Source organism: Bombina bombina, chromosome 6 (assembly GCF_027579735.1).
Source record: "Bombina bombina isolate aBomBom1 chromosome 6, aBomBom1.pri, whole genome shotgun sequence".
In the NCBI taxonomy this organism is placed as follows: domain Eukaryota; kingdom Metazoa; phylum Chordata; class Amphibia; order Anura; family Bombinatoridae; genus Bombina; species Bombina bombina.
In genome coordinates, this window is record NC_069504.1 from 798,773,577 (window position 1) to 798,787,250 (window position 13,674).

General features: G+C 40.5%; 1 protein-coding gene across 2 annotated transcripts in view; it reads right to left on the minus strand.

Moving 5' to 3' along the window:
* Nucleotides 1-13,674, minus strand: part of LOC128663675 (scavenger receptor cysteine-rich type 1 protein M130) — a 200,299-nt gene that overhangs the window by 129,520 nt on the left and 57,105 nt on the right. For both annotated transcript variants that reach the window (XM_053718117.1, XM_053718118.1), the window contains exon 2: nt 8,575-8,696. In XM_053718117.1, the coding sequence (XP_053574092.1) occupies nt 8,575-8,696 (122 nt within the window). The remainder of the gene's footprint in view (nt 1-8,574; nt 8,697-13,674) is intronic.

A 13,674-nucleotide genomic window follows, 5' to 3' on the forward strand; every position in this document is an offset into this window, starting at 1 on the left:
TGGAGGAAAGGAGATTTAATCTCCTGCAACGGAAACGTTTTTTCACTGTAAGAGCAATAAAATTGTGGAACTCATTACCAAAGGAGGTAGTGAATGCCAATACCATAGATACATTTAAAAACAGTCTGGATAAATTTCTGTATATAAACAAAATTCATGGATATGATTGCTAGTATTAAATGGGTCACATTTTAATGGGGTTATTTAAGCTTAACTGGAGCTTTTTGTAAGTATTTTAGATTTGTATAGGTTGAACTCGATGGACTTCAGTCTTTTTTCAACCTTATCTACTATGTTACTATGTTACTATGTTCTGCTAACATGCTAGTGCGCCCCCTGCTGGATATGTATTGCTAAGGTGTATGCTGAGCATTACATGCTACTGCTCTGACATAGAATAAAATAAACTAATTTATTCACCAAGTATATAAAAAATATATATACAAGGAAATCTCCATGGTGCAAAATGTATCAAATGACAATGAAGCGATGTTCCTGTGCTTTTTGAGGCATGTTACGGTCAACCAATAAAAGCAGTAGGTGATCTGCTTATCAGTAACATAGCAATAAATCCTTATAGATCAGTTACATTTATGTTAGGTTTAAAATTAAAATATTTTAACAATAAGTGCTCTTTCATATACCTGATGCAATTTATTTAGTTTCCTGTCACTATCTCATCTCCTGGGTGCTCTGATAAGAATCTGCGGATACCCTAGCTATTCACAATAAACATGTAAAATAAATTAGTCTTCCGCTTGATTTTTCTCAAATTCCAACATTCACAATTAAGAGAGCTTTTTGATTGTGTGACACAAAATGCTCTAATCTCTTTCTAGTGTAAAATAAAATAATAATTGAAGGAGCCACGCAAGCCAATTAGACTAAATTTTACCATATAATGGTTATTCAGTAAGTCTGCCCCCTCTTACATGAACCGAGTTATGGGTTGGTGAGCTATGTGCCACATCTATTTGGAGGGCAACGCCTTAATTTCAGTTACAGTTTTCTTTGGCAATTTTATAAATATTTGGAATCAGCATTGTTATACCAATTAAACAACAACATTATTTTTTTTTACATTCCATAAGACAGGGAGCAACAAGTAGTAGTAAACGGATCATACTCAGATTGGACAAAGGTAATCAGTGGAGTCCCCCAGGGATCAGTACTGGGCCCTGTTCTTTTTAATATTTTGATTAATGACTTGGAGCAAGGATTAAATAGAAACATCTCTATTTTTGCAGATGATACAAAGTTGTTGTAAGGTCATTAGGTTAGTGCAGGATGAATTTGCTTTACAAGGGGATCTACAAAAAACATAATTTATGCTTACCTGATAAATTTATTTCTCTTGTAGTGTATCCAGTCCACGGATCATCCATTACTTGTGGGATATTCTCCTTCCCAACAGGAAGTTGCAAGAGGATCACCCACAGCAGAGCTGCTATATAGCTCCTCCCCTCACTGCCATATCCAGTCATTCGACCGAAACAAGACGAGAAAGGAGAAACCATAGGGTGCAGTGGTCACTGTAGTTTAATTAAAATTTAGACCTGCCTTAAAAGGACAGGGCGGGCCGTGGACTGGATACACTACATGAGAAATAAATTTATCAGGTAAGCATAAATTATGTTTTCTCTTGTTAAGTGTATCCAGTCCACGGATCATCCATTACTTGTGGGATACCAACACCAAAGCTAAAGTACACGGATGATGGGAGGGACAAGGCAGGAACTTAAATGGAAGGAACCACTGCCTGTAGAACCTTTCTCCCAAAAACAGCCTCCGAAGAAGCAAAAGTGTCAAATTTGTAAAATTTTGAAAAGGTGTGAAGCGAACACCAAGTCGCAGCCTTGCAAATCTGTTCAACAGAGGCCTCATTTTTAAAGGCCCAGGTGGAAGCCACAGCTCTAGTAGAATGAGCTGTAATCCTTTCAGGGGGCTGCTGTCCAGCAGTCTCATAGGCTAAGCGTATTATGCTCCGAAGCCAAAAGGAGAGAGAGGTTGCCGAAGCTTTTTGACCTCTCCTCTGTCCAAAGTAAACGACAAACAGGGCAGATGTTTGACGAAAATCTTTAGTAGCCTGTAAGTAAAACTTCAAGGCACAGACTACATCCAGATTATGCAAAAGACGTTCCTTCTTTGAAGAAGGATTAGGACACAATGATGGAACAACAATCTCTTGATTGATATTCCTGTTAGAAACCACCTTAGGTAAAAACCCAGGTTTGGTACGCAGAACTACCTTGTCTGAATGAAAAATCAGATAAGGAGAATCACAATGTAAGGCAGATAACTCAGAGACTCTTCGAGCCGAAGAAATAGCCATCAAAAACAGAAATTTCCAAGATAAAAGTTTAATATCAATGGAATGAAGGGGTTCAAACGGAACTCCCTGAAGAACTTTAAGAACCAAGTTTAAGCTCCACGGGGGAGCAACAGTTTTAAACACAGGCTTAATCCTAACCAAAGCCTGACAAAATGCCTGGACGTCTGGAACTTCTGCCAGACGTTTGTGCAAAAGAATAGATAGAGCAGAGATCTGTCCTTTTAAAGAACTAGCTGATAAGCCTTTGTCCAAACCCTCTTGGAGAAAGGACAATATCCTAGGAATCCTAACCTTACTCCATGAGTAACTGTTGGATTCACACCAATAAAGATATTTACGCCATATCTTATGGTAGATTTTCCTGGTGACAGGCTTCCGAGCCTGTATTAAGGTATCAATGACTGACTCGGAGAAGCCACGCCTTGATAGAATCAAGCGTTCAATCTCCATGCAGTCAGTCTCAGAGAAATTAGATTTGGATGATTGAAAGGACCTTGTATTAGAAGGTCCTGCCTCAGAGGCAGAGTCCATGGTGGAAGAGATGACATGTCCACTAGGTCTGCATACCAGGTCCTGCATGGCCACGCAGGCGCTATCAGAATCACCGATGCTCTCTCCTGTTTGATTTTGGCAATCAGTCGAGGGAGCAGAGGAAACGGTGGAAACACATAGGCCAGGTTGAAGAACCAAGGAGCTGCTAGAGCATCTATCAGCGTTGCTCCCGGGTCCCTGGACCTGGATCCGTAACAAGGAAGCTTGGCGTTCTGGCGAGACGCCATGAGATCCAGTTCTGGTTTGCCCCAACAATGGACCAGTTGAGCAAACACCTCCGGATGGAGTTCCCACTCCCCCGGATGAAAAGTCTGACGACTTAGAAAATCCGCCTCCCAGTTCTCTACGCCTGGGATGTGGATCGCTGACAGGTGGCAAGAGTGAGACTCTGCCCAGCGAATTATCTTTGAGACTTCTAACATCGCTAGGGAACTCCTGGTTCCCCCTTGATGGTTGATGTAAGCCACAGTCGTGATGTTGTCCGACTGAAATCTGATGAACCTCAGTGTTGCTAACTGAGGCCAAGCTAGAAGAGCCTTGAATATTTCTCTTAACTCCAGAATATTTATTGGGAGGAGTTTCTCCTCCTGAGTCCACGATCCCTGAGCCTTCAGGGAGTTCCAGACTGCGCCCCAACCTAGAAGGCTGGCATCTGTTACAATCGTCCAATCTGGCCTGCCAAAGGTCATACCCTTGGACAGATGGACCCGAGAAAGCCACCAGAGAAGAGAATCTCTGGTCTCTTGATCCAGATTTAGTAGAGGGGACAAATCTGAGTAATCCCCATTCCACTGACTTAGCATGCATAATTGCAGCGGTCTGAGATGCAGGCGCGCAAATGGCACTATGTCCATTGCCGCTACAATTAAGCTGATTACTTCCATGCACTGAGCCACTGACGGGCGTGGAATGGAATGAAGGACACGGCAAGCATTTAGAAGTTTTGATAACCTGGACTCCGTCAGGTAAATTTTCATCTCTACAGAATCTATAAGAGTCCCTAGGAAGGAGACTCTTGTGAGTGGTGATAGAGAACTCTTTTCCACGTTCACTTTCCACCCATGCGACCTCAGAAATGCCAGAACTATCTCTGTATGAGACTTGGCAATTTGAAAGCTTGACGCCTGTATCAGGATGTCATCTAGATACGGAGCCACCGCTATGCCTCGAGGTCTTAGAACCGCCAGAAGTGAGCCCAGAACCTTTGTAAAAATTCTCGGGGCAGTGGCCAACCCGAAGGGAAGAGCTACAAATTGGTAATGCCTGTCTAGAAAGGCAAACCTTAGGAACCGATGATGATCTTTGTGAATCGGTATGTGAAGGTAGGCATCCTTTAAGTCCACTGTGGTCATGTACTGACCCACTTGGATCATGGGTAGGATGGTCCGAATAGTTTCCATTTTGAATGATGGAACTCTGAGGAATTTGTTTAAGATCTTTAGATCCAAGATTGGTCTGAAGGTTCCCTCTTTCTTGGGAACCACAAACAGATTTGAATAAAATCCCTGTCCTTGTTCCGTCCGCGGAACTGGATGGATCACTCCCATTACTAGGAGGTCTTGCACACAGCTTAGGAATGCCTCTTTCTTTATCTGGTTTGCTGATAACCTTGAAAGATGAAATCTCCCTTGTGGAGGAGAAGCTTTGAAGTCCAGAAGATATCCCTGAGATATGATCTCCAACGCCCAGGAATCCTGAACATCTCTTGCCCACGCCTGGGCGAAGAGAAAATCTGCCCCCTAGATCCGTTTCCGGATAGGGGGCCGTTCCTTCATGCTGTCTTGGAGGCAGCAGCAGGCTTTCTGGCCTGCTTGCCCTTGTTCCAGGCCTGTCTGGAATGAGCAACAGTTCCCTCTTGTTTTGAAGCGGAGGAAGTTGATGCTGCTCCTGCCTTGAAATTTCAAAAGGCACGAAAATTAGACTGTTTGGCCTTTGATTTGGCCCTGTCCTGAGGAAGGGTATGACCCTTGCCTCCAGTAATGTCAGCAATAATTTCCTTCAAGCCAGGCCCGAATAAGGTCTGCCCCTTGAAAGGAATGTTGAGTAATTTAGACTTTGAAGTCACGTCAGCTGACCAGGATTTAAGCCATAGCGCCCTACGCACCTGGATGGCGAATCCGGAATTCTTAGCCGTTAGTTTAGTCAAATGAACAATGGCAACAGAAACAAATGAGTTAGCTAGCTTAAGCGTTCTAAGCTTGTCAATAATTTCATTCAATGGAGCTGTCTGGATGGCCTCTTCCAGGGCCTCAAACCAGAATGCCGCCGCAGCAGTGACAGGCGCAATGCATGCAAGGGGCTGTAAAATAAAACCTTGTTGAATAAACATTTTCTTAAGGTAACCCTCTAATTTTTTATCCATTGGATCTGAAAAAGCACAACTGTCCTCAACCGGGATAGTGGTACGCTTTGCTAAAGTAGAAACTGCTCCCTCCACCTTAGGGACCGTCTGCCATAAGTCCCGTGTAGTGGCGTCTATTGGAAACATTTTTCTAAATATAGGAGGTGGGGAAAAGGGCACACTGGGTCTATCCCACTCCTTGCTAATAATTTCTGTAAGCCTTTTAGGTATAGGAAAAACGTCAGTACACACCGGCACTGCATAGTATCTATCCAGCCTACACAATTTCTCTGGAATTGCAACTGTGTTACAGTCATTCAGAGCAGCTAATACCTCCCCAAGCAATACACGGAGCTTCTCAAGCTTAAATTTAAAATTAGAAATCTCTGAATCAGGTTTCCCCGAGTCAGAGATGTCACCCACAGACTGAAGCTCTCCGTCCTCATGTTCTGCATACTGTGACGCAGTATCAGACATGGCTCTAACAGCATTTGCGCGCTCTGTATCTCTCCTAACCCCAGAGCTATCGCGCTTGCCTCTTAATTCAGGCAATCTAGATAATACCTCTGACAGGGTATTATTCATGAATGCAGCCATGTCCTGCAAGGTAATCGCTATGGGCGTCCCTGATATAATTGGCGCCATATTAGCGTGCGTCCCCTGAGCGGGAGGCGAAGGGTCTGACACGTGGGGAGAGTTAGTCGGCATAACTTCCCCCTTGACAGAACCCTCTGGTGATAATTCTTTTATAGATAAAGACTGATCTTTACTGTTTAAGGTGAAATCAATACATTTAGTACACATTCTCCTATGGGGCTCCACCATGGCTTTCAAACATAATGAACAAGTAGGTTCCTCTGTGTCAGACATGTTTAAACAGACTAGCAATGAGACTAGCAAGCTTGGAAAACACTTTAAAACAAGTTTACAAGCAATATAAAAAACGTTACTGCGCCTTTAAGAAACACAAATTTTCCCAAATTTTGAAATAACAGTGAAAAAATGCAGTTACACTAACGAAATTTTTACAGTGTATGTAATAAGTTAGCAGAGCATTGCACCCACTTGCAAATGGATGATTAACCCCTTAATACCAAAAACGGAATAACAAATGACAAAAACGTTTTTTAAACAGTCACAACAACTGCCACAGCTCTACTGTGGCTTTTTACCTCCCTCAATACGACTTTTGAAGCCTTTTGAGCCCTTCAGAGAAGTCCTGGATCATGCAGGAAGAAGCTGGATGTCTGTGTCTGTAATTTTTGCTGTGCAAAAAAACGCCAAAATAGGCCCCTCCCACTCATATTACAACAGTGGGAAGCCTGAGGGAACTGTTTCTAGGCAAAATTCAAGCCAGCCATGTGGAAATAACTAGGCCCCAATAAGTTTTATCACCAAACATATGTAAAAAACGATTAAACATGCCAGCAAACGTTTAAAAATACACTTTTATAAGAGTATGTATCTCTATTAATAAGCCTGATACCAGTCGCTATCACTGCATTTAAGGCTTTACTTACATTACTTCGGTATCAGCAGCATTTTCTAGCAAATTCTATTCCCTAGAAAAATATTTTAACTGCACATACCTTATTACAGGAAAACCTGCACGCTATTCCCCTCTGAAGTTACCTCACTCCTCAGAATATGTGAGAACAGCAAAGGATCTTAGTTACTTCTGCTAAGATCATAGAAAACGCAGGCAGATTCTTCTTCTAAATACTGCCTGAGATAAACAGTACACTCCGGTACCATTTGAAAATAACAAACTTTTGATTGAAGAAATAAACTAAGTATAAAACACCACAGTCCTCTTACGACCTCCATCTTAGTTGAGAGTTGCAAGAGAATGACTGGATATGGCAGTGAGGGGAGGAGCTATATAGCAGCTCTGCTGTGGGTGATCCTCTTGCAACTTCCTGTTGGGAAGGAGAATATCCCACAAGTAATGGATGATCCGTGGACTGGATACACTTAACAAGAGAAATTAGAAGAATGGGCAGGTAAATGGAAAATGAGATTTAATACTGAAAAATGCAAGGTTCTACATTTGGAAAGTAAAAAAAAAAAAGTAGGCGATCTATTATTTGAATGGGAACAGCACTAAACAACACACAAACAGCACCTTAGTCCCTTTTTCCCTTGGTGATCAGTGGTACAGAGGAGACTGCTTTCCTCTCCAGTATTCCAATGTTGCACGAATCCACAGCACCAAACTTTATTGAAAAACTTAAAGATTTATTTGGGTTTGTTTGTACCCAAATAAATCTTTAAGTTTTTCTATAAAGTTTGGTGCTGTGGATTCGTGCAACATTGTATTATTTAAATGGGACTAGACTTAGCGAAACAGAGGAGGAAAGGGATTTGGTTGTAGTAATAGATAACAGAGGCATTGATGCAAGGGAGGAAATCATAATTCTGTCAGTATATAAATCCCTGGCAAGACCTCACCTTGAGTATGGAGTGCAGCTATGGGGACCGATCTCAAAAAAAGACATTGCAGACTTAGAAAAAGTTCAGAGAAGGGCCACAACGTTAATAAGGGGAATGGGGAATTTAAGCTATAAAGAGAGGCTAGCCAAACTGGGTCTGTTTCCCCTAGAAAAAAGGTGCTTGAGAGGTGACATGATTACTTTATATAAATATATTCAAGGTCCATATACAGAAATGGCAAAAGCTCTGTTTATTCCAAGAAAATGGAGGAAAGGAGATTAATCTCCCGAAACGTAAAGCTAAATTGTGTAACTCATTACCTGAGGAGGTAGTAAATGCAAATACCTTAGAAAAATTAAAAAATGGTTTAGATACATTTCTGGCTAAAAACAGAATTCTGGGATATGATTGCTTGTGTTAAATAATTCACCTTTTATAATTGGATTAATTTAAACTTAACTGGAGTTTTTTTGTAAGTATATTAAGATTTGTATAGGTTGATCTCGATGGACTTCTGTCTTTTTTTCAACCTCATCTACTATGTTACATATTTATTGTGATATTAGTACTGTTTTATTTTTGTCACAGACTGCTAATGTAGACATTGGTTGTCTGACAGGTTCAACTCATGCAGCTTTATTAGTAATCAGAAGCTGGCAAGTTGACAAATGATATTACTTTACTGCTGTATTAATGCACATTGGTTGGGAATGATTTACTGGTCAGCAGCATGCACATATAAAGGCTTCAAGATGACAGTAGTACTTAAAGACCCTACGCACACTAATTATAGACAAATTAAAACACTATACATGATGTTCTCTGTTTGTTATGGTGTTCAATTTTACTATGTTAATTATTTAACAAAACGTTATTTGCTAGTAGATCAGTATTATGAAACAACTTGTTCTTTTACCAGACTTTGGGCTTGATTGGTGTGAATCAAAACGACTCCCTTGCACGTTCCATTTTGTTCCACTTGAGATTCATTTTGTAATGTTACTAACGAACTGCGTAATAGGGACCCACCAACTGTGCCTAATAGGGAAAAGTAAAGAATTGTTATGCAGATCCCCCAGAAGCAATAGCATAGAACAATACACTAAAATGAAAAACTTATGTACAATACAAATACATTTAACAATGTTAAAAAAAAAACTAATGCCCAAAAACTCACCAACAAGTGATATTTTCTTTTAAAGAGACATGAAACCAAAAATGTATCTTTTATGATTCAGTAGATCATACGATTTTAAACACCTTTTCAGTTTACTTCCATTATCAAATTTGCTTTATTCTCCTGGTATCCTTTGTTGAAGAAGCAATAATGCACTACTAGGAGTTATCTGAAAGCCAATGACAAGCGGCATATATGTGCAATCACCAATCAGTAGCTTCTGAGCCTACCTAGGTATACTTTTCAACAAAGGATACAAAGAGAACAAAACAAATAAGATAATAGCAATAAACTGGAAAGTTTTTTAAAATTGCATGTTCTTTCTGAATAAGGAAATAAAAAATGTGGGTTTCATGTCCCTTGAAACCATTTGTGTGTCGTGTTCATGCTTTATTAAAAAAGTTATGGTTAATAGGAACTAAACCCCAAAATGTTTCTTTCATCTTTTTAAACAACTTTCTAATTTACTTCTATTATCAATTGTTCTTTGTTTTCTTGTTATCCTTTTTTGAAAATCAGAAAGGTAAGTTCAGGAGCGTGCACATGTCTGCAGCACTATATGGCAACCATGTTATACATTAGCAAGAGCACTAGATGGCAGCACCATTTCCTGTCATGTAGTGCCCCAGACATGTGCACGTTACCTATCTAGATATCTCTTCAACAAAAGCATAACAAGAGAACAAAGCAACTTTGATAATTTAAGTAAATTGGAAACGTTTTTAAAATTTAATTTTCCATCTAAATCATGAAAGAAAAAATGTGGGTTTCAAGTCCCTTTAAAAAACATACAATGTTTTGTTTTGCTGTTATTTGTATTATTAATAATGTTATTTTTCCATTTATCAAATGTAAAATTCAATATCATTATCATTATTATTATTATCGGTTATTTGTAGAGCGCCAACAGATTCCGCAGCGCTATAAACAAAGGGGAGTATAAAACAATTAAGGGATAAAGTGGGTAGAGGGCCCTGCCAAGAGTTGCACTGTTGTAATCCACTCTTAAGAAGGTGATCTACAAACAGCTGGACTCTTAAGCTTACATGCTAAGGGGGTTCAGGGGATAGCAATGGAGGAGTGGAACTGGTATAAAGTAAGGTTAGCATAGGTTATATGCATTCTTGAACAGCAGAGTCTTTAGGGAGCGCTTGAAGCTTTCAAAACTAGGGGAGAGTCTTGTGGGGTGAGGCAGAGAGTTCCACAAGATGGGAGCCAGTCTGGAGAAGTCCTGTAAACTGGAGTGCGATGAGGTAACCAGAGAGGAGGAGAGTAGGAGGTCATGAGCAGAGCGAAGGGGAAGGGAGGGAGAGTATCTGGAGACAAGGTCTGAGATATAGGGGGGAGCAGTGCAGTTGAGGGCTTTGTATGTCAGAATGAGAATTTTGTGTTTGATCCTAGAGGCAAGAGGAAGCCAGTGGAGGGATTGGCAGAGAGGAGCAGCAGATGAAGAGCGACATGTAAGGAAGATGAGTCTGGCAGAGGCATTCAGTATGGATTGTAAGGGAGCTAGGCGGCAGGTGGGGAGACCAGAGAGGACAGAGTTGCAGTAATCAAGGCGGGAAAGAATGAGAGAGTGGATTAAAATCTTAGTTGTGTCTTGTGTAAGGAAGTGTCTAATTTTGGAGATGTTTTTAAGGTGGAAGCGGCAGGCTTTAGCCAAGGACAGAATGTGAGGAGTGAAGGAAACATCGGAGTCAAATGTGACCCCGAGACATCGGGCATGCGGGGTAGGGGTAATGATGGAGTTGTCGACAGTTATAGAGATATTGGGGGTGGAGATTTTGGAAGAAGGGGGGAAAATGAGGAGCTCAGTTTTGGAGAGATTTAGCTTGAGGTAGTGGGAGGACATCCAGGAAGAGATGTGAGAAAGACAGTTAGTGACACGGGTTAGCAAGGAAGGAGATAGGTCTGGTGCAGAGAAGTAGATTTGGGTGTCATCGGCATACAAATGATATTGGAAACCGTGGGACTTAAATTAGGGAGCCTAGTGATGATGTATAGATTGAGAAGAGAAGGGGACCAAGGACAGAGCCTTGCGGTACTCCGACAGAAAGTGGTGACGGGGCAGAGGAGGCCCCAGAAAAGGCTACACTGAAGGTACGGTTTGATAGGTAGGAAGAGAGCCACGAAAGGGCTGTGTCACAGATGCCGAAGAATTGCAGGGTTTGGAGCAAAAGAGGGTGGTCGACAGTGTCAAAGGCTGCGGACAGATCAAGGAGGATAAGCAGAGAGTGACCTTTTGATTTTGCTGTAAGTAGGTCGTTGGTGACCTTAACAATAGCTGTCTCTGTGGAGTGATAGGGACGAAATCCAGATTGCAGCGGGTCAAGAAGGGAGTTTAACATAAGGAAATGGGATAGGCGTGCATATACTAGTTTTTCGAGAAGCTTTGAAGCAAGAGGGAGGAGGGAAATAGGGCGGTAGTTGGATGGGGAGGTAGGATCAAGGGAAGGTTTTATGAGGATAGGTGTGACCAGTGCATGTTTCATCGATGAGGGAAATGTACCAGTGCTGAGGGAGAGGTTGAAAATATGTGTTAGTATAGGGGTAAGGGTAGCAGAGAGGGAGGGGAGTAGCTGTGAGGGGATAGGGTCAAGGGGACAGGTAGTGAGGTGAGAGCGCAGTATAAGTGCCGAAACTTCTTCCTCAGTAACAGGGGAGAATGAACTAAGTTTCAGGTTATGAGGGTTGTGGTTGAGTGAGAGCATTTGAGGGGGGGAGAGAATGGAATTATGTTGAGAGCTGATTTCATGTCTGATGGAGTCAATTTTGTTAATGAAGTGACTGGCAAAGTCTTGAGCTGACAGAGAAGTTGTATTAGGAGGTGTGGGAGGGCGGAGAAGAGTATTGAAAGTGGAGAACAGACGTTTTGGGTTTGAAGAAAGATTAGAGATAAGAGTAGAGAAGTAGTGTTGCTTGTGGAGATTAAGGGCAGAATAGTAGGAGTTCAAGATGAATTTGTAATGAAGAAAATCAGCTGAACTCCGTGATTTTCTCCATATATTAATATCAATATCAAATTAATATCTAAATATTTAATTATTAATATTCATTAACTGATTCTCATAGATATCAATGCATAAGAATCAATATTCAAATGTGCCGTTTGAATTATACATTTTCTATAGAGCTACTCACATAGTAAAACAATGGCACGGGGAACATTCATGTTACCATTCACCCATCGTTTGTCCAAGTCATTTTAGATTAGCACCTCCATGCATGCTGGGTTTGGTTTGTTCTCACACTTAGGCCATTTTGTATGCAATGTCATAATTATAAAGTGATGGACAGCGCTGTACTGTACAAATAAAATTGGTTTTTTTTGTTTTTTTTAGCCTAGGCCACCTCTCAGATAACATCAAGAAAATACATCAGTGGCTTGTCTCCCCTCCAACATATGTGTAGCTACACTTGTCCTGAGGACTCCAAGCTCACAGGGTCAAACTGAATGAAGAGCAAATGTCAATGGATCTAAGGGTAATTAAAGGGACAGTTTACCATAGAATTGTTATTGTTTTAAAAGATAGATAATCCCTTTATTACCCATTCCCCAGTTTTGCATAACCAACACAGTTATATTAATATACTTTTTACCTCTGTGATTACCTTGTATCTAGGAACCTTCTTCCAGCCCCCTGATCACATGACTGTGACTGTTTATTATCTATTGTCTTAAATTTAGCATTGTTTTGTGCTAAATCTTAAATAACCCCCTGTGTCTGAACACAGTGTTATCTATATGGTTAAAAAACAAGAAGTGAGATGAAGCACTGATACCAGGAACAATTAAAATACACAATTTATTTCATATCGTTAAAATACATCCAAAGTGAAGGAAAACATCTCCTCTTTGTCAGTAATGGCTGGCGCGTTTCGGCTGCTACCGTACTCTTAGCCCTGAGTTAATAGATTTCAGGTTTTTGATGACGGCATAAGCTGAAATGCGTCAAGCCTTTTTTTCCTTTACTTGCAAGTGTATTTTATGTTATTTTAACATCCATGCATAATTAAAGAAATTTTCAGCGCATTTACATTTTTTTTTTTATTTCAAGTATAGAAGAAGTGACCATGCCATCAATACAATGTCAACAAAATAATTTATGCTTATCCTTATCTTTTTTTTTCATGATGGTGAAAGTCCACATATTATTACATGTGGTATACATTTCCTTTCCTCCAGAAATATACCACTACATTCCAGAGTTTTGTTCCACCCTATCTCCCAGCAAACACACATCACTCTCACCTAAACATATGGCAAACTAGAGAAGGAAAGCCAGAAGATAGGAAAGGACCAAAGTGGGGCAAATGAAGTGCAAAACAGAACCTGCCAACTGAAGATAATAATGAGTGGGGTCATGGACTCTCACCCTCAAGAAATAAATACATTTATCATGTAATCATAAACTAGGTTTTCTTTCATTTGATGTTAAGGGTCCACAAATCATCACATATGTGATTCAATACCTTAACAGCGAAGGCCACCAGAATAGGACAGGACTAAGAAGTTTAGACAGGCATGTTATTAATCAGAAACAACAGCCGGCAGTACTTTCCTGCCAAAGGCCACCTTTGCAAGGGCATAAAAAAAAAAAGTAGAACATAGAAAATGTATGCACAGAGGACAAGGTAGCAGCTTTACAAATGTGGTCAAGAGAAGAATGATTATGAAAAAAACAAAAAAGAAGCCACTGCTGTAGTTAAAGTGAATGCAAAGTCAGCATGGTCTCTAAAGTTCGCATTAACTTTAAAGTTAAAATAACAGCACTTTAATTCATAATTTTTTTTTAAAGATTGTAATTACCGAGTATTTTAATTTAATATCCTCGCATT